This window comes from Vulpes lagopus, chromosome 24 (assembly GCF_018345385.1).
Source record: "Vulpes lagopus strain Blue_001 chromosome 24, ASM1834538v1, whole genome shotgun sequence".
Lineage (NCBI taxonomy): Eukaryota > Metazoa > Chordata > Mammalia > Carnivora > Canidae > Vulpes > Vulpes lagopus.
Genome location: NC_054847.1, coordinates 2548926 through 2570757, shown reverse-complemented (window position 1 = coordinate 2570757; position 21832 = coordinate 2548926). Strand labels below are relative to the sequence as shown.

The 21832-nt window shown below is 42.3% G+C and overlaps 1 protein-coding gene across 1 annotated transcript; it reads right to left on the bottom strand.

The window, feature by feature from the left end:
* Positions 1–6883: 6883 nt before the first annotated feature.
* Positions 6884–21832, bottom strand: POLR2D (RNA polymerase II subunit D). Its single transcript, XM_041739930.1, has 4 exons — positions 21713–21832; positions 14166–14346; positions 8209–8304; positions 6884–7265 (listed from the first exon to the last, which is right to left on the bottom strand). Exons 1-4 carry the CDS (start codon positions 21783–21785, stop codon positions 7187–7189), a joined length of 429 nt encoding a protein of 142 aa, XP_041595864.1. The 5' UTR covers positions 21786–21832; the 3' UTR covers positions 6884–7186.

Genomic DNA, 21832 nt, shown 5'->3' with positions numbered 1-21832 from the left:
AGCCGCCCTCTTCACATAGGGCCCTACAACCCTTCCCTATACAGCCATACACCGCCCTCAGGTCCACTACCTTTTCTTTCTTTTTTTTTTTTTTAAGGATTTTATTTATTTATTGAGAGAGAGAGCACAAGCATGGGGAGAGGTGGAGGGAGAGGGAGAAGCAGACTCTCTGCTGAGCAGGGAGCCAGACATGGGGCTCGATCCCAGGACCCCAGGATCATGACCTGAGCCAAAGGTAGACACTCAGTCAACTGAGCTACTCAGGCGCCCCCCACTACCTTTTCCTATTTCTCCCAAGCTCCTTCCCACCTTTGGGCCATTACACTTTGTATTTTTTTTTTCCTTCCAAATTTTTTTAAAGGATTTTATTATTTATTTATTTATTCATTCATTCATTCATTCATTCATTTATGAGAGACAGAGAGAGAGGCAGAGAGAAGCAGCAGGATCCTCGCACCAGCGTGGGACTCTATCCCTGGAACAGGATCATGCCCTAAGCCAAAGGCAGACGCTCAACCACTGAGCCATCCAGACTCCCAAGATTTTATTTTTTGGGGAGAGGGCATGTGTGAGAGAGCACAAGTCAAGTGGTGGAGAGGGAGATCAGGCTGCCCATTGAGTGGGGAGCTCAATGAGGAGCCCAATCCCAAGACCCTGGGATCATCACCTGAGCCAAAGGCAGCTACTTAACTGACTGAGCTACCGAGGTGCCCCTAAAAAAAAAAAAAAAACTTAAAAAATGAAACCTCTATAAAATATCTTCACGCTGCCTATGTTCTCTGGTATAAACTTTATTAGTCTGTTGATTGCCTGAAGTTAGTGATTCTAACTTTAATGATTTATCACTTTAGAGAGAGAGCAGAAATGGGAGGGGCAAGGGAGAAGAGAGACTCTCAAGCTGACTCCACTGAACAAAGAGCCCAACACCCAGGCCAACACGGGACCCAATCTCACAATCCTGAGATTAAGATCTGAGCAGAAACCAAGAGTTGGATGCTCAACTGCACCACCTAGGTGTCCTGTAATTTTAAATTCTTACATCAAGTCTGTCCGTGTATTTTTTTTCTTCTAAGTTTAGAAAGTACTGTTTTCCAAGTACTTGTGACGTCCAGTTGCTTTTGCATATGGAGAAACGTTAAGTTCATTTTACAAGCTCTCCACAAGAATGTGTTTAAGACGTGCATGGCCACAAGATGGTGTTGACGTGGCTTCGGAGACAGAGGTAGAACTTACTAAAAGATACCAGTCGTGAAACTGGAAGTATCCTGCCCCTGGGACACATTTATTAGAATTACAAAATATGAGTTTTGGAAACCGTAGAAGGTGATAACATCTTGACTTTATTTATTTTTTAAGATTTTATTTATTTATGAGAGACACACACACACAGAGAGAGGCAGAGACACAGGCAGAGGGAGAAGCAGGCCCCATGCCGGGATCCCAATGGGGGACTCCATTCAGGGTCTCCAGGATCACGCCCTGGGCTGAAGGCGGCACCAAACCACTGAGCCACCCAAGGCTGTCCACATCTTGACTTTTAAGTTCAGCATAAGTTACCAGCCCGCTGAAAAGGCAAAATGAATTAGGAAAAGTGGTTCTTACCAAAAGATGAAATATTCACCTTCACTATTGCCAAATGTTTCCTTAAAATCACTTTCATCGTTTTGTCTATAAGCATTAGTAGTACAGGCAGATTTTTTTTTTCAGGCAGAATTTTATTTTTAAAGATTTTGAGAGACAGAGCACGGGGGACAGAGGGAGAAGCAGACTCCCCATTGAGTGCAGAGCACAACCAGGGGGAGTTTGATCCCAGGACTGCCCGGGATCCTGCCCTGACCCAAAGTCAGATGCATAACCAACTGAGCCACCCGGGCACCCCAAGGTAGATTTTCTTTCTTCTTTCTTTTCTTTTTTTTTAAAGATTTATTATTTATTCATTCAGAGAAAGCGAGAGAGAGGCAGAGACACAGGCCGAGGGAGAAGCAGGCCCCATGCAGGAAGCCCGATGCGGGACTCAATCCCGGGACTCCAGGATCACACCCCAGGCTGCAGGCGGCACTAAACCTTTCTTTCTTTCTTTCTTTCTTTCTTTCTTTCTTTCTTTCTTTCTTTCTTCATTCAGAGAGAGCGAGAGACACAGGCAGAGGGAGAAGGCAGGCCCCATGCAGGAAGCCCGATGCGGGACTCGATCCCAGGTCTCCAGGATCACACCCCAGGCTGCAGGTGGCACTAAACCGCTGCGCCACCGGGGCTGCCCCCAAGGTAGGTTTTCAAAAGCAGAACTTGTATTACACAAAAAAACTCCCTAATGTATAGAAAATGATATACATGATTAAACTCCAAATTGTGATTAATGGTCCTATGATTACTGCTGCTTTTGTCAACAGTTAATCTACCTGAAATCCTTCTTTCAGTGGCCTGCAGGACAGCTGTGTTGGTAGCTGAGAGCTGTTTTGTCCAAACCAGTAACCACGGGCCACTAGTAACTATTTAATTTTTTTAATTTAAATTGAGTAAAACTGGGGATCCCTGGGTGGCGCAGCGGTTTAGCGCCTGCCTTTGGCCCAGGGCCTGATCCTGGAGACCCGGGATCGAATCCCACATCGGGCTCCCTGCATGGAGCCTGCTTCTCCCTCTGCCTGTGTCTCTACCTCTCTGTGTCTCTCATGAATAAATAAAATCTTAAAAAATAAATAAATAAAATGCTGTTCCTGAGTCTCACCAGGCTGAAGTGCTCAATAGCTGCATGTGGCTATTATCTCCCATGTTGGACAGGGCAGAGAATGACACCTTTGGCTTGTCATTCAAAGCTGCCAGGTATATTCTGGGCTGCTTGCCCACCACCCTAACTCATGGAACCCTCTGATTTTCTCACTCTGGTACATTCTTGCCTCTCCTTGAAGCTCCAGACTGACCTTTCTCAAAATAGGGGCTATTTACTCAGCATTTACTATTAAGTGCCTACTCAGTGCTGTGCAAAGCGAAAGGAGTTGCACGTAACCCTAGTCCTAAGATTCAGTGGCACACAGACCTGCTTCTCTGCTACCATTCACCACCTTCTGCTTCTAGTCCACCCACCTGCACTCCTGGTGACGATCAAGGAAGACTGCAGACGTGTTACTATCAAGTGCTACTGGCACCCGAGATCTACCTTGTTTGTTTTATCCAAGCCTGCATACAGGTATTTTTGTCCTGTCAAGGTTCCTTACAGCAATATAACGGCAGTGACCACATGTCTATTTTTCACAAGTGTCAGTTTAGATCCTTTTTTTTTTTAAAAAAAAAGATTTATTTGTTCATGATAGACAGAGAGGCAGAGACACAGGCAGAGGGAGAAGCAGGCTCCATGCCAGGAGCCCGATGCAGGACTCGATCCCAGGACTCCAGGATTGCGCCCCGAGCCAAAGGCAGGCGCTAAACCGCGGAGCCACCCAGGGATCCCATGCAGTTTAGATCCTTGATGATAACTGCTTTTTTTTGGTTTTGTTTTGTTTTTGTTTTTGTTTTTTTGATAACTGCTTTCATTCTAAATTATACCAACACACACACACACAAAAATTATACCAACGCTGGTCTGACCTTTGGCTCATAACTCCCCGCAGGAAAATTTAAATATGAACTGAGTATTAGGGATGAGGCAATTCTGGTCAATGTTCCCAAGTGCAATAATGCTACTTACAAATAAAGTATTTTTTAAAATGCACGCTTAAGTATTTCAATCAAGTGTCGAGCTGCTTTCAACTGCATCTTAGCAAAAATAGAGGTGAAGCAAATATTATCTGTTAAATGTAGGTGATGAGCAGATAGGTGATTAAAGTACTGGTCTTTTGAGCTTCCCTGTTTAAATTTTTCATAATAAAAATTGAAAATGTCGTACCACTGGCATATCCTGCAGGCTTCAGCAATTTTGCCTTTCATGTTTTCCTTTTTTTATTGCTGAATAGTATTCTGCTATTTGGAATATGTACTTTATTAATTCACCAGTTGGTGGGCATGCAGACTGATCCGTTACTGGCTATTATAATACTACAATGATCAGGGATCCCTGGGTGGCGCAGGGGTTTGGCGCCTGCCTTTGGCCCAGGGCACAATCCTGGAGACCCGGGATCGAATCCCACATCGGGCTCCCGGTGCATGGAGCCTGCTTCTCCCTCTGCCTGTGTCTCTGCCTCTCTCTCTCTCTCTCTGTGACTATCATAAATAAAAAAATAAACAAAAGATACTACAATGATCATTCACATGCAAGTCTATGTAGGTGTCAGTGGTTTTATAAATAAGCTTAAAACATTAATGTTTAAGAATGGCTTGTGCTACTCAGACTTTATTCAGTGATGCTTCTTCAAGCCTTAAGTTGAATAAATAAATATTCATTAAACCAGAATGTCAATTTTCAAGAAAAGTTTCTTCCAGTTAATTTTGCTTTCTGAAGAGGGTTTTCCCTGCCTAAGGATTTTATTTATTTAACAGAGAAAACGAGTGAAGGGGCAGGAGAGGGAGAAGCAGACTCCTCGCTGAGCAGGACCCTGAAATCATGACCTGAGCTGAAGGCAGATGTTTAGCTGACTGAGCCACCCAGGCGGCCCTCAAACTTTTGATTTAAAGGTAACGGAGAATAAAAAAAGAAAGAAAGAAAGAAAGAAAAAGAAAAAGGAGAATAATACATGTCAGACACTAACAGGCTCTCTTTAGTAATCTTCTGAAAATATCTACAGAATAGATATTTATTATCCACATTTTAGAACTCTGAACACTGATGAATCTCAAAGAAGTGAGACTGCCCTAAAATTAAAAGATTATTTCCTTCAAATAATGACCAAGAATATTGGTGACTTAGAAACCATGTCATTTCAGAAGTCAAAAGAATTTTTTTTTTTTTTTTTAAAGATTTTATTTATTCATGAGACACAGAGAGAGGCAGAGACACAGGCAGAGGGAGGAGCAGGCTCCATGCAGGGAGCCTGATGTGGGACTTGATCCCAGGTCTCCAGGATCACGCCCTGGGCTAAAGGTGGCGCTAAACTGCTGAGCCACCCCAAAAGAATTTTTTGGGGGGCTGCCCCCAAAAGAATTTTTTAAAAGTTTGTTTTTGCCTTACCCAGCAGATATCAACCTATCAATTTTTCCCAAAGGTTTCATTTATTTATTTGAGTGAGAGAGAGCACAAAATGGGAGGAAGGAGCAAAGGGAGAAGGAGAAACAAACACCCCACCACGCAGGGAGCCCAACGTGGAGCTTAATCCCAGGATCCTGGGATCATGACGTGAGCTAAAGGCAGACATTTAATGGACTGAGCCACCCAGGTGCCCCGCCCTATTTATTTTTACTTTCAAGTAAGCTCCACACCCAGTGTGGGTCTTGAATTCACCACCCCAAGATCAAGAGTCATACGCTCTACTGACTGAGCCAGCCAGTTGCCCCAAACTATCTTAACTTTTAAAGCTAATTTTGTTGGTGCTTCTAGCAGGCTCGGTCAGTAGAGCATATGATTCTTGATCTCTGGGTCTTGAGACCTACATTGGGTGTGAAACCTACTTTTAAAAAAAAGGAAACAAAGCTAACTTTTTGTTCCTCCAATCTTTCTTTCTTTCTTTTTTTTTTTTTTTACATCATGTATTCATTTGGAGCCAAAAAGTGCTCCAAAGAAAAATCTACAAATTGTGAAGAAAATAGGCATAGTTCCTCTCAGCATAATCAAAGCTAGAATGTTTAGCTATTTTTTTTCTTTCAATCAGCAACGATCGTGCCTTGAATAAACTTCATTGGCTATGATAGAAAGCTAGAGTTATTTTTTTTTAAGTTTTTTTTTTTAAAGGTTTTATTTATTTATTCATGAGAGACACACAGAGAGGCAGAGACACAGGCAGAGGGAGAAGCAGGCTCCACACAGGGAGCCCCATGTGGGACCTGATCCTGGGTCTCCAGGATCACACCCTAGGCCAAAGGCGGACACCAAACCGCTGAGCCACCCAGGGATCCCTAGAGTATTTATCAAAGAGTTTCCCCCAACTAGCTTTACATCGAGTGACTTCACTGTAGTGGCTCAGGAAGGGGCAGGCTCCCTCCTTCCCAATCACCCCATGAGATATCACCTGCTGCTGAGTTGCATGACAGAGTTTGGACTGGACGCCCCATACAGGAGTTTCAAAATGTTCAGACCCTCAAGTCTGGCCCATGAAGGAAAAAAAAAAAAAATCTTAACCTCAGAGTGAGAAAATAGTGGTTTAGAACCACTGCCTCCAAATCTACATCCTTCAACAGTCAAGAAAAAAGGCCCAGTACTGATCAACCCCAAGGCTACGAGCCCCCCATGTTTGGTAGTTATCTTCAGGTATAACTACTTTCCCTGGTGAGCTTCTTCCTTGACTTCTGGGTTAAATACAATGATGCCAATGCTGTCTCAGTCATTAACGCCATCATCCTTTCTGTAAGAATTTCAGATGATGGTACACGTCTGGTTTAATTCTTCCTTTTGCGTTTATATTTGGGGTTCCTTCCTTGTTTCTTTAAAGTAGGCACCAAGCCCAATATGGGGCTTGAACTCACCACCCTGAGATCAAGAGTCACATGCTCTACCAACTGAATCAGCCAAGGGCCCCTTAATTCTTTCTTTTGCATTGAGGTAAGACTGTCGTTTCCTGTAGTTTCAAAAACTACAAATACGCTGAAATTAAAACATGAGATCTTAGGAATCAAATTAACACAGGGGCTAAAAAACTAAAATCTTAAAGAAAAGGGGTGCTTGAATGGCTCAGTCAGTGGAGCCTGCAACTCTTGGCCTTGGGGGTAATGAGCTCAAGCCCCACACTGCGGGGAGAGACTACTCAAAACAAAACAAACAAAACAGACAAACAAACAAACAAAAAAAACAAAGCCAAACACAACCTTAAAACAAAAACAATTTAAAAATAACACAGGTGCCAAAACTGTGGTAGAAGGTAGTCACTAGTGTAGCTTATGTGCGCATCACCCCTCACGCCTCCCCCTCCAAGAGGGAAGGCCAGGTTACCATGGTCTAGGAGCTAAGTCTAAACAGCAACCTAAACGGAGACCAAGCTGAGTTGTTCTAGCCAAAGGAAGCCCAACTGTCTTCTGCAACAGTATTTCCGTGTAAGTCAGCTCCAGACACCTGGTCCGTGGTGATGGGCTTGGGACACAGTTCCCTCAGCAGTGGAGCGATATTTGGAGACTAATATTGAAAGCTGCGCTTGGTCTGGATATCATCAAGAATCTGCTGTAGCTCCTCATCTTCAAACCGCCCCTCCAAGCTACAAGAAGAAAACCAAAAGAAATGAGTATCTCAGGAATTGACAATGTTCCCTATGCTCTTCTGAACACATGCTCATCTTTGAGCACCACTTACACACTTCTCCATTTACCTCTAAACACTGACACCTCTACCTTCAGCTTTATTTCTGCCATTCCTTTTAAACACATATGAAGTGTTTCAAAGATTTAAGAAAGTATAAAAATATGTTAACCCTAACAGCTACCCCTGCTTGATTTAGATTTCTTTAATAAACACAACAGGAATAAATTAATGGCTCTGTGTATGCTCCCCCATTGCAATACCTTACCCAGAATAATAACCATTATCCTGCATTTGTATTTATCATTCCTATACATATTTTTAAACTTATTATTATATACATATATAAAGGTATCTACAAGCCATATGCAGCACTGTTTTCAAACTTTTAAGAAATGACATTGTAATACATTTATCCTTCTGCAATTTTTTCACTCCAAATTGATTCTGGTATTAGTTATTACTCCATATTGTTCCAGTTCATTAATTTTTGCACTGCTACATAAATGATTTATCCATCCTCTCGTTTACTGACTGTCAAGCTTCTGTTAGCACTAACACTGCAGTAATGAACATTAGAATACATGCCTCCTTATAGAATGGTATGAGCTGCTTTTAGGCATGTACCCAGGAATGGATTTTTAGATAACAGGGTATAATCATCTTTAACTTTACTACATGTAGCCAAACTGCTCTCCAAAGTGACTGTACTGATTTGCACTCCTACCACCAATGTGAGAGATTCAGCTGGTCCACATTTCTGCTAACAGCTGGCATGGCTACAAATCACATTCACACCCTGTTGGTGCTATCTGTCCCGATTTTAAAAGTACATACTTTTTAGACAAAGTGATTCTACTTGTAGGAATCTTATACACAGAACTCAGCACAGCGGTGCTTACCTTGGTATCAGTGCCTTTGACTCCTCAGCAGTCTCTGGGCAAAGGTTGGCCAAACAGGCCAACTCAAACTTATGAAGCTTCTTCTGGAGCAACAAGCTGATCATGGTGAAGAAAATCAAAACAAACAAAATCAAAGAATGATGAGTAGGAAAAGAGAATGAAAGGTAGTTAACAAGTATGAAAAAAAAAATAAAGCACTTCCAATTATTTCTACATGGTTAAGCTTGGCTGCAAAATCTACTTTAAATTCACTTCCTGTTCCTATTCTTGGAGAACACAAAGTTACAATGAAATCAGGCAGACACAAAAGCAATCAGAGCACATCAGGCCTGAGAACCCATTTTAACTTTTGAAAAATTACTATGTAATTTACGGACTGTACAACCTTCCCCAAGAATTTATTTTGCTGTTCTCTGCTTTTAGCAATGTACCTTGCTTCTTTCATCATTAATTTTATTACAAATACATGATGTTTGTGTATTTTGACTTGGGAGGAAATTCTCTTAAACTTATCTAAAAGTTGATTAAGCGTCTGCCTTCAGCTCAGATCATGATCCCAGAGTCCTGGATGGAGCCCCACAGTAGGCTCCCTTGCTCAGTGGGACTCCTGCTTCTCCTTCTCCCTCTGCCTGTTACTCCCCCTGCTTGTGTTTTCTCTCCCTGTCAAATAAATCAATAAAATCTTATGAACTTACCTACAGAATAAATATAGGCATACCTTACTTTGTACGAATATTTGTGTAAACTGCATCTTCTTTTATTTTTGCATCTTATTTTAAATGCACTTCTATTCTAGTTCAAATTGTCTAAAACACTGTCAAATCTTATCTTGCCTTCTTACACATTTAGCTCTTAAAATAAGAGTTCATCCACAGTAAATCTGGTTTCAGAGACCTTAATTATCTGTTCAGAAACAAAACATTTACTGTGATTATTCTATTATAAGCATTGTAGTTATCATACAAAATTCTGAAAACACAGAAGAACAGAAAAAGAAAAGCTACCCATATCATTACCTAAACAAAATTAATGTTATTATCTTAGTGTACCATTCCAAATACTTTTCTGTTTTAGAATATAAACTCACACATTGTTTCATAACTTTGTCACTCAGTAAAAGCTATCTTAATGTATTTAATATTGTAAACTTACTAACATGGGAAATTTATAAAATAGTGTATATATCTGTGTGGAGGGATTTGTTATTAAATGAACTTATGCTCAGGGATCCCTGGGTGGCTCAGGGGTTTAGCACCTTCCTTCAGCCCAGGCCGTGATCCTGAAGTCCCATCAGGCCCCGCATCAGGCTCTCTGCATGGAGCCTGCTTCTCCCTCTGCCTGGATCTCTGCCTCTTTCTCACTCTCTGTGTCTCTCATGAATAACTGAATAAAATCTTAAAAAAAAAAAAAAAAAAGCTCACGTATAAACAATACAAAGAAACACCAAAAAGGTGAAAATAACGTGAAATCCTGAGAAATAACTATTATCATTTTCATGGAGATTCCCCTTCCCTTCCTCTTTATAAAAATTTTTGAGAGATATAATTAAAATAAACAAAAGAGGGGATCCCTGGGTGGCTCAGCGGTTTGGCGCCTGCCTTCGGCCCAGGACATGATACTGGAGTCCCGGGATTGAGTCCCACGTTAGGCTTCCTGCATGGAGCCTGCTTCTCCCTCTGCCCGTGTCTCTGCCTCTCTCTTTGTCTCTCATGAATAAATAAATAAAATCTTTAAATAAAATAAAATAATAAAGTAAAATAAAATAAACAAAAGAAATCGTAACAAATGTTATTCTGATTGGCCTTCTTTCAGTCAACAACACAGAAGTTGTCTTCCACATGAGTACACGAATAACTCCACCCTGAAGACAGCATTCCAAGACTGTGGATTTATATACCAAATTTCCTGTTGTAGAACATTTCAACTGTTCCCAATTATTCACCATTTTATTTATCTTTTTCTTACAAGAGAAGGAAGACTTTTCTTTTTTTTAAAGATTTCATTCATTCATGAGACACACAGAGAGAGGCAGAAACATAGACAGATGGAGAAGCAGGCTCCATGCAGGGAGCCAGATGCAGAACTCGATCCCAGGATCCAGGGATCATGTCCTGAGCCAAAGGCAGATGCTCATCCACTAAGCCACCCAGATGCCCCAAAGAAAAGAATTTCAAGCAGACTCCCCGCTGAGTGCAGAGCCCAACAAAAGACTCATTCTCTTGGGATGCCTGGGTGGCTCCGCAGTTGAGCGCCTGCCTTCCGCTCAGGGCGTGTTCCTGAGGTCCCAGGATCGAGTCCCATGTCGGGCTCCCTGCATGGAGCCTGCTTCTCCCTCTGCCTGTGTCTCTGCCTCTTTGTCTCTCATTAATAAATAAATAAAGTTAAAAAAAAAAAAAAACCTCATTCTCACGACCCCGAGATCATGACCTGAGTCTAAACTAAGAGTCAGAAGCTGCCCATACCCCAGTAGGTGCCCCTCCAATTTACCATTTTAATAATGTTTTGAACATCATGTATACTTCTGTGTATACTTGATTGATTACTATGTTATGTGGGTTTTGGTTTTTTTTTTTAAGATTTTATTTCTTTATTCATGAGAGACACATAAAGAGAGAGGCAGACACAGGCAGAGGGAGAAGCAGGCTCCATGCAGGGAGCCCAATGTGGGACTCGATCCCAGGACCCCGGGGTCACACCCTGAGCCAAAGGCACTCATCTGCTGAGCTACCCAGGCATCCCAATTACTATGTGTTTTATTTTTTTATTTTTTATTTTTTTAATTTTTATTTATTTATGATAGTCACAGAGAGAGAGAGAGAGGCAGAGACAGAGGCAGAAGAAGAAGCAGGCTCCATGCACTGGGAGCCCTATGTGGGATTCGATCCTGGGTCTCCGGGATCGCGCCCTGGGCCAAAGGCAGGCGCCAAACCGCTGCGCCACCCAGGGATCCCTTACTATGTGTTTTAAAGATAAATTCCTAGAGGTTGAATTACCTAGTCAAAGGATATGAGTCTTGAGATAGAGAGTGCCCTAGAAGTGCTTTACCAGTACACACTTCCACTAGCAATAAATACTATTTCCCCTACTCATTACATGTAGGTTTCTCAATGTTTAATCTTTTCAAATCTACTTACCTCTTTTACTATTTCTTTGATTTCCTTCAAGATGAGCATTATTTCATGTGAATTAGCTAGCCATTTGAAGTTCTCATTCAAACTGAGCCTCTAATTGGAGACTGTACATTTTTAAAAACTGGTGTCATCTCTTATTATTCTTTGTTGGAGTTTTTAATATTAAGGATATAAAAAATTAAGGCTATCAATCCTTTCCCCGTTTATTTACACTTACATTTTGCATATGGCATTTAACTTGATGTAGGGAAGTTTAAAGATTTTTATACAAATTCATTTATTCACTATTTATATTTAGTGCCTACAATCAGGTTACACAGTGATGAATATGACCAAGTTCCTGCTCTCACAAAGCTTATATTCAACTAGTCAATCAAGTTTCCCCTCATTTAAAAGTCTTACTAACCACAGCCAAAATAATACAAACATTCATATTATCACAAAGCACTTTTATTCACCATGGTTTGTATTCAAATCCTTAATTCCTTAGGAATTAAGTTTGGTATAAGGTATAGGTTTTGAACTTTGTTTTAAAATATTTCCCCTCGGGCAGCCCGGGAGGCTCAGCGGTTTAGCGCCGCCTTCAGCCCAGGGTCTGATTCCGGAGACCTGGGATCGAGTCCCATGTCAGGCTCCCTGCATGGAGCCTGTTTCTCCCTCTGCCTGTGTCTCTGCCTCTCTCTCTCTCTCTGTGTATATCTCATGAATAAATAAATAAAATCTTTATAAAAAAATAAAATATTTCCCCTTTAGGGGTACCTGGGTGGCTTAATTGGTTATGCCTCGGACTCTTGATTCTGACTCAGGACATGGACTCAGGGTCTTGAGATGAGCTCACAGTGGGCTCCACGCTAGGTGGGGAGCCTGCTTAAGATTCTCTCTCTCCCTCCCCTCTGCTCTTTCCCCACCCTGAGTGCTTTCACTCACTCTCTAAGTTATAAAAAAAATTATTTCCCTCTGATCTTTTTTTTTTTTTTTTTTTTTAAGATTTATCCATTTATTCGTTCAGAGAGAACGAAGAGAGAGGCAGAGACACAGGCAGAGGGAGAAGCAGACTCCATGCAGGGAGCCGGATGCAGGACTCGATCCCGGGTCTCCAGGATCACACCCCGGGCTGCAGGCGGCGCTAAACTGCTGCGCCACCAGGGCTGCCCCCTCTGATCTATTCTCATACCAAAGTGTCACCACTTTAATTGCTATCAGTTTTTTTTTTTTTAAGATTTTATTTATTTATTCATTAGAGACACAGAGAAAGGCAGAGATATAGGCAGAGGGAGAAGCAGGCCCCCTGCAGGGAGCCCAATGTGGGACCTGATCCCGGAATCACACCCTGAGCCAAAGGCAAACGCTCAACCACTGAGCCACCCAGTCGTCCCAATTGCTATCAGTTTTTAATGTGTTTTACATCTTTTAGGACAAATTCTCCCCTTCATTTTTCTCAAAAAAAAAAAAAAAAAAAAATTTTTTTTTTGACAATTCTTACAAGAGCCTAATGCAGGGCTCCATCTCATGACACTGTGATCATGACCTTAACTGAAATCAAGAGTCAGTCATTCAACCAAGCCACCCAGACGATCCCAGTATGGCACTAAATGTATACATTAATTTGGGGAGAACCAACATGTTTAAAATACTGAATGTGTAAGTCTACTTTCATCTGTCCAGGTCATCTCCTAGGCCCAACAGCTTGTAGTTTTGCTCGGAAGCTCTGCAAATTTCCCTCCAATCTTTTCTCCATGCGTACATTCACTTTTTAGAACAGATTATTCTTCATATACAATTTTATCACCTTCATTTTCTGCACACTTAACATGGGAACATCTTTCGATTTCATTTTCTACCACAATTTGAATGACAATATATTCACCAAATGATTTACCACTATTTATTTAATTACTGTTGAATGTTTATGGTTTCTCCCTGTCCTTGGCTATTATAAGTAGCTCTCTGAAAAGTATCTGTGTATATACATCTTTTTTTTGTATACCTGCTTTTCCTAAGGACAGTACTTCTCAAACATTTTCACCAGAGCAGAGCACACAAGTATCCCTAGGTGACCTGGGGGGCACAGGCTCAAATGACTTTCTGCATCTGTAAGGTTTTAAGTCTTGTAATTTAATTCAGAATTCACATATATTTTTTGTTTTATTCAACAATATGCTGGTATCTGTTTGTTTTAATGTAGAAGTGTTTTAAATCACCTACCATCAAATAAAACTGATGTTTGAAGATGTGTTTTTTCCTGTGGCTTCCTATATGCCTTAGTACATCATGTTTTTCCAGGTTACCCAATTTGAGAAGCAATGCCTTAGAAAAAAATGCTAAAGGCTGCCTTCTGAGAAGTACAGCAAAGATTCAGAAAGAATGCTCCTGATTTATACTTAATTACATATAAAGATCCTGAAGACATTTTAAATAAACAATAAGCCCACTTTATTAAAAAACTCAAAAAAAAAAAAACTCACAAACACTGTTATGTGTTATATATATATATTTTTTTATACATTATATAAAATATATATGTGAATACATGGAAAAGATCTGGAAGGCTAATAACCAACTAACAGTGGTTACTGTGCAGGATAACCACTGGGATTTTAGGTATGTGGAAAGGTGGACAAAAAGAATTTTGATCTCATAAGCAATTTTTAAATTTCAGACAGATATTATTTTTCTTACATTAAAGGTACAGATGAAAAAAAGAAAAAAAGAGGTACAGATGATGACCATGGGATGGCAGTGGTGGCAGTGGCAGTAGAAGCAAAAGCATTTTACACACAGATGTCCAACAGTTTGGATTAATAAAAACTTTCTTTTAGCACTCACCTACGGACACTGGCAATGGTCTCTCTGTTTTTGAAACGGCTGAAACGGGCTGTATAATTTAAAGTTTTCATGAAGACCTCAGAAAGTTCCTGTTCATCCTCTGCACTCTCATTCTGTTGCTTTCGATGCTCCAGAAGCATATGAACTTCTGAATTTAGTAATGTCTCCGCTGTTTCAAACTCTATTTGTGAGAAGCATAAATGTCAGCTCAAAGTATTCTTCAAAAGCAGCTTCTAAATGTTCATTTTGCCTTCAAGACTAACAGCAAATTTCTGTCCCTGCATAAATCCAGAGGCCCAATATCCCACAGCTTTATCTTCATCCAGACCAGTCTACCGCAAGGGACAGTAGAGTTCATGAGATACTAACACTTAGCTCAGTCCAGCTAGACAGTTTCTAACATCAAAGAACCTGACCTGGATGTGCTACAACACAGGATGTGTGTTGTGATATGTCACAACAATGACATATCATTATCCTATAATAACACATCATTACCCTAATTAGGCCAGTTAGGATTTTCAAAATAGAGCATAACCAACAATTATTTCTCTGTAGCTTGCATGAACTGATAATCTAGTTCCACAATACTAATATTATGCTCTCAACTTTAAGAATTATTACATCTTAAGGAGGGCCAAGTATTTGGAAACACACATTAATAACGCATCCCAAATTCTATTTTTGTACCTGTACAAATCTGTTATTTACTCATTCACCCAGATCACTACCTATTACATACTAGGTATTGGACTTGTCCCTACCCTTGGGCAGCCCGGGTGGCTCAGCGGTTTAGCGCCGCCTTCAGCCCAGGGCCTGATCCTGGAGACCCGGGATCAAGTCCCATGTGAGGCTCCCTGCATGGTGCCTGCTTCTCCCTCTGCCTCTGCCTCTCTCTCTCTCTCTCTCTGTGTCTCTCGTGAATAAATAAATAAAATCTTTAAAAAATAAATAAAAAATAAAAGTCCCTACCCTCTAGATTTCACTATCACACAAATCTTGTTACTCATTTATTTTTTTAGCTTCAAGTTTTTATTTAAATTCCAGCTAACATACAGCATATTATTATTTTCAGGTGTATAATTTACCGATTCATCATTTACACATGACACCCAACAAGTGCCCTCTTTAATACCCATTTCCCATTTAACTTATCCCCCCTCCCCTCCAGCAACCCTTAGTTTTTTCTCCGTAGTTAAATGTCTGTTTTCTGGTTTGCCCCTTTTTTCTTCCTATGTTCATCTGTTTTGTTTCTTAAATTCCATGTGAGTGAAATCACATAGTATTTGTTTTTCTCTGACTTATTTTGCTTAGCATGATACTCTAGGTCCATCTACGTTATTGCAAATGGCAAGATTTCATTCTTTTTTATGGCTGAATCATATTCCATTGTGTATGTGTGTCACATCTTTATCCATTCATCAGCCAATGGACATTTGGGCTCACCCGATACTCATTTAAAAATAATCCTCATTACTAAATAAATATTTAAAATATTAAATTAAAAATTAAAATAATAAGAATCCTCTTGGGACACCTGGGTGGCTCAGCAGCGGGCATCTACCTTCGGTCCAGGGTGTGATCCTGTGGCAGGGGGCGTCCGGGGATCGAGTCCCACGTCCGGTTCCTTGCATGAAGCCTACATTTCCCTCTGCCTCTCTCTCATGAATAAATAAAATCGTTAAAAGTAATAATAATCCTCTTCTTGAATAGGAAGAATACCAGTGAGCAAACTTTAAAAACTGGATTTGGGCAGCCCCCGTGGCCCAGTGGTTTAGCACCGCCTTTGGCCCAGGGCATGATCCTGGAGACCTGGGATCGAGTCCCATGTCAGGCACCCTGCATGGAGCCTGCTTCTCCCTCTGCCTGTGTCTCTGCCTCTCTCTCTGTGTCTGTCATGAATAAATAAAATTAAAAATAAAATAAAAACTGGATTTATTTATTTTTAAAAGTTTATTTATTCATGAGAGACACAGAGAGGCAGAGACACAGGCAGAGGGAGAAGCAGGTTCCATGCAGGGAGCCCAATGAGGGACTCAATCCTGAGACTCCAGGATCACGCTCTGAGTCAAAGGCAGGCGCTCAACTGCTGAGCCACCCAGGTGTCCCTAGAATTGGTTTCTGACTGTTCCTTATCAGTGAGTTCCTCCACAGTAGGAACCGTTCATAAACATGAATTCATGTTTCTAATCCCACACTGAGGAATAATAATGAGGAAAATCCAAAATTACTTACAATTTAGCATTTCCATGGGTCATGGGTATGTTTACTATTGGGAAATCACTAATACCACCATCTGAGTAATGCCTCTTTCTCAGGCCAGGTGACAAGAACTTCCACTCTGCTTCCACAACCAACTGTGGGCTGGGTGTGTATGTGGGGTGAGGGGAACAATATTTTTATTTGAAAAGTTCTCATTACTCCTAAATCTAGTAGGCACCAAAAAGCTATTTTCTACCAGAGGTCAGCAGAGTTTAAGCAAGAGGAACCTCTCAGAGCTAATTCCTGTCCAGTGCAGGTCACTGCCCATTCTGTATCGATGCAGTGGTATACAAATAAAGAAACTACTAAAAAAATAAAAAAAATAAAAAAATAAAATAAAGAAACTACTGCTTCAGAGCAATGAATCAAGAGGACATGAAATATCAGGAGTGTATGGTTCCAGGGGTGCCTGAGTGGCTCCGTGGTTGAGAGTCTGCCTTCAGCTCACATTGTGATCCTGGGGTCCTGGGATTGAGTCCTGTAGCAGGCTCCCCACAGGCAGCCAGCTTCTTCCTCTGCCTCTGTGTCTCATGAATAAATAGAATCTTAAAAAAAAAAAGGAGTGTATGGCTCCAAATCTCCGAAGTGACAGTCACAAGTGACATGATAGGAGTAAAAAGCAGCAAAAGCACCTAAAGAATGGATTAGTCTCAGCTTCTGAGGCTGTAGCATTAATGCTACAGGGGCACTTGTGTGGCTCAGTTGGTTAAGCATCTGCCTTTGGCTCAGGTCAGGATCTCAGGGTCCTGGGATGGAGCCCTGCATCAGGCTCCTTGCTCAGCAGGAGGCCTGCTTCTGTTTCTTCCTCTTCCTACCGCTCCCCGCTCCCTCTCTGTGGGCTCTCTTTCATCAATAAATAAAATCTTAGCCAAAAAAAGAAAAGAGAGGAGAGGGAGAGGGAGAGGGGACGAAGGAGAGGGAGAGGGAGAGGGGAAGAGGGGGAAGAGAGAGAAGAGAAAAAAGAAAAGAAAGAAAAGAAAAGAAAAGAAAAGAAAAGAAAAGAAAAGAAAAGAAAAGAAAAGAAAAGAAAAGAAAAGAAAAGAAAGAAAAGAAAAGAAAAGAAAAGAGAAAAGAAAAAAAGAAAAAAAGAAAAAAAGAGGAAATCAAGAGGCTAAGCCAGAGTTACTAACAAGAATCATTTCCCAAGTTTATTACAGCTATTGATGCTTTTAAGGCTTCTGGAAAATTGGCCCAATGAAAGATGCTTCACTTTCTGTACTAAGTGAAAAGTACCTGTTAAAACAGGATAGCGCTTTCAGGACACCAGGAGGCCAGTCACCTGCCCCCATTCCTCACTCACGGTAATGTCCAAGTACTATTTACACATCACTCTCACTCCTTTCAAACAATGAAAGACCAAAGCAGCCAAACCAGGTATGTTATTCTTCCTCTGCACTGGTATTTTAAGAATAGCCACAATTTATTAATTCCCGTTCCTGTAAGAAAGAAAAATATTCCTTGGCCAGTACCTCAACTGTGAATGTTCTTGAGGACACTCCATTACAACCATTATGGTAAAGGTGGCAACTTCAGATGATCTTCTCATACTACCTATTTTTTTCTCTGGTACAAAATGTTCTAGGGGATTTCTTTAGCTGAGGGAACGGAGAAATGTGGATCATACTGGAGTGTATGGTTCCAGGGATGCCTGGGTGGCTCGGTGGTTGAGCCTCTGCCTTTGGCTTAGGGCATGATCCTGGGTCCTGGGATCGAGTCCTACACCAGGCTCCCTGTAGGAGCCTACTTCTCCCTCTGCCTAGGTTTCTGCCTCTGTGTGACTTTCATGTATAAAAAAAAAAATCTTAAAAAAAAGAGAGAGAGAGGGGGGATCCCTGGGTGGCTCAGAGGTTTAGCCTCTGCCTTTGGCCCAGGGCACGATCCTGGAATCCCGGGATCGAGGCCCACGTCGGGCTCCCTGCATGGAGCCTGCTTTTCCTTCTGCCTGTGTCTCTGCTTCTCTCTGTGTCTCTCATGAAAAAACAAATAAAATCTTAAGAGAGAGAGAGAGAGAGAGAGAGAGAGAGACGTGCAGGTGGCTCAGTGGCTGAGCCTCTGCCTTTGGCTCAGGGTGTGATCCTGGAGTCCTGGGATTAAGTCCCACATCAGGTTCCATGCAGGGAGCCTGCTTCTCCTCCCTTTACCTGTGTCTCTGGGTCTCTTGTGGATAAATAAAAAAAAATTTTATTTTTCTGGCAAACATGCTGTGAAAACTACAAACTCTCAAGACGCTTTCAGTTGCCTCACCTGTTCTTCCATTCCACAGAATTAGCACACATTTGTTTGCTTTCTATCTATAGCAAAGGCTTTCCTTATCTTTTAAGTTCTTACTGTTGTTTCTATGTATCTTCACATATATTTTTTAAAGCAAAGTACACCTCCAACATAGGGGTGGAACTCACCACCCCTGACCTCGAGATTAAGAGTAGCACGCTCTACCAACTGAGCAAACCAAGCACTCCCATATTCCCTTTTATTTAAAAGATTTTATTTATTTGAAAGAGAGACAAGCGGGGGGGAGGGGCAGAGAAGAGGAAGCAGTAGACTCCCCATTGAGCAGAGAACTGGACAAATGTCTAGATCCCAAGACCCCAGGATCATGACCTGAACCAAAGGCAGACAGACGCTTAACTCACTGAGCAACTCAGAAGTCCCCCATCTTCAGATATTCTAAACTACATAAAAATCATTGTGTAGGGGATGCCTGGGTGGCTCAACGGTTAAGCGTCTGCCTTTGGCCCCTGGACAAGATCATGTCCCGCATCGGGCTCCCTGCATGGAGCCTGCTTCTCCCTCTGCCTGTGTCTCTGCCTCTCTTCTCTCTGTGTCTCTCATGAATAAATAAATAAAATCTTTAAAAAATAAAAATAAAAAAATAAAAATAAATAAAAATCACTGTGTATCCCCATATGAGCTCAGAAGTTAAACAGATATTCCGAACTCTGACACACTGTTAACTGACAGAATCTAAGGTCTAATTATACCTAATTCAATACAATTTTCATGTACCAGATGTTACCTGCTTTTATCAAAATATTTTCAGAGTGTAAAAAAATAAATAAATAAAAAGTACCCAGACAAAACCCAAGCACAAAAAACTGGCTTAATTTATCATATATTAAGAGACCATCTCCCAGTGAGTTAAAAAAATAAACATATACTTTTATTATGCCTGAAACTTTCATTAGGCTATCCTACGGAAATATATGACCTTGAGTCAATAAAATAATAAATTGGAAGCAACCTATATGTCTATCAACAGATAAAAAAAAATAGTATTATGGTAAACCATTAAGTATTTCTCACCCTTTAAAAGAACAGGATGGGGCACCTGGCTGGCTAGTCCATAGAGCATAGGACACCCAATCTCAGGGTTGTGAGTTCAAGCCCCACATTGGGCCTAGAGCTGCTTTAAAAACAAAACAAAACAAAAAAACCAGGACAGTTCTACGTAATATATCATCAAAATTTTAAAAGGCTATAGCATTCCTCTTGCATAATCTCATTTTTACAAAGAAAAAATTGTACCTAAATATTTATTTATAAACATAAAATTAGCTTGGAACGGTAAGTACTAATTGTTTACAGTACTCCCTCTGGGTGAAAGGATGTGGAGTTTCACTTTTTCCTGTGTATGCAAGAATTTTAAAACAGGTGGGTATTGTTAAGGTTTCCCGTATTTTATTTATTTATTTGTTTATCCATCCATGATAGTCACAGAGAGAGAGAGAGAGAGGCAGAGACACAGGCAGAGGGAGAAGCAGGCTCCATGCACCGGGAGCCCGACGTGGGATTCGATCCCGGGTCTCCAGGATCGCGCCCTGGGCCAAAGGCAGGCGCCAAACCGCTGCGCCACCCAGGGATCCTGGTTTCCCGTATTTACTTGCATTCTTCAGTACCTGTAAAATATGGCATTTTAAAATCTTAAGCTTCCTGCTTATTTTCGGTTTCTGAATCACAAATAAAGTACATCTCACTGCACAAAGAAAGTTCACTGACAACAAAAATGTGCTGTACTTGTAGCCTTCGGACAAAGGCTCTGACCGAAGTCTAGCCAGGCTCCTCTGAGCCCTGCTTTTGGGCCTCATAGGTGGCCCAGAAGGACATGAACAAAAATACTGGCACGATTTCTAATTGCCTAGGTTGACTCCGGCCCCTTCGAAGCGCCTACCAGCATGCCGGCAAATTGAATTCAAATTAAAAAATGTAATAAAAGGGGATCCCTGGGTGGCGCAGCGGTTTGGCGCCTGCCTTTGGCCCAGGGCGCGATCCTGGAGACCCGGGATCGAATCCCACGTCGGGCTCCCGGTGCATGGAGCCTGCTTCTCCCTCTGCCTGTGTCTCTGCCTCTCTCTCTCTCTCTCTCTGTGACTATCATAAATAAAAATTCTTTAAAAAATGTAATAAAAATAATAAAGCGCCTACCGAGCTGAGAACTGACAGCTGTTGCTAATAGTTTACGGCTTGTCCCAGCCGACACCCTGTCTCTGAGTGCAGAGAAGAGCAGCGGGAGAGCTAAGCGCCCGTTAACATAAATGACATAAACCCTCAAACGGGTTTCAAATGCACCAATCCCCGTTTCCGCGTTAATTTTTCCCTTCCTTGATGTACGGAGACGCGGCCTACCCCTTCGTTCCTTCGTTCTCCTTATAACGCCCAGTGACCTCCGTACAAGCAGAAACTGGGTTCAGTCCTCGCTGGCCTGTTCCCTACTGCAGTCGTGCCTGGATTTTGTCCCTGTTCCTCTAGAGCAGGCTCCTCGCGCAGGCTCGTGACCCGGGGGAAGGCCCGCGGGGCTGCCCGGGTGGCTCTGGGGTTGAGCGCCCGCTTTGGCGCAGGTCATGCCCGGAGTCCCGAACTCCAGTCCCGCGAGCTCCGCGTCCCCTGGCCCTGCCTCTGCACCCTGTATGCGCGCCCTCTCGAAAGAAAATAGGGAAAAAAAAAAAAAAAAAAAGAGCCTGGCGCGCTGCACGGGTCGGGCCGGCCGGACCCCGGCGCCCGCTGACTGAAGTGTCCTTACACTTTGCCCAGAGCGCGCTTTGTTCATCCTCGTCCATTCCTGCAGCACCTGGTGGTTCATCACATACACGAGACGACTTAAACGAGTAAAAAGGAGCCAACGGCGCCAGGGCAGAGGCTGGATCCCACCGGCCCCTCTCGAGGCACCGTGGCCCGCGGGGGCCCCTCCCGCCACATCCCCATCCTCCCTGCCCTGCCCGTCCGTGGGGCGCCAGGCCTGCGGCGAACACGCGGGACAGCGGGGAGCGGCCGCGCAGCCCCAGCCCCACCTTTGGGAAAGATGAGCTGGGAGGCATCCTCCTCGACGTCGCCCGCCCGCGGGTCGCTCCCTCCGGCCGCCATCGGCTCACCGCGCCGGGCTCCACGCGCACGCCGGAAGTGCAGGAGCG

Bases quoted from the DNA above. Each gene is read 5' to 3' on its own strand.
- POLR2D (XM_041739930.1), bottom strand. From the start codon at position 21,785: ATGGCGGCCGGAGGGAGCGACCCGCGGGCGGGCGACGTCGAGGAGGAT. The intron at 14,347-21,712 runs GTGGGGCTGGGG...TCTCACAAATAG, and splicing joins CCAGCTCATCTTTCCCAAAG to AGTTTGAAACAGCGGAGACA. The intron at 8,305-14,165 runs GTGAGTGCTAAA...CACCATGATCAG, and splicing joins ACCATTGCCAGTGTCCGTAG to CTTGTTGCTCCAGAAGAAGC.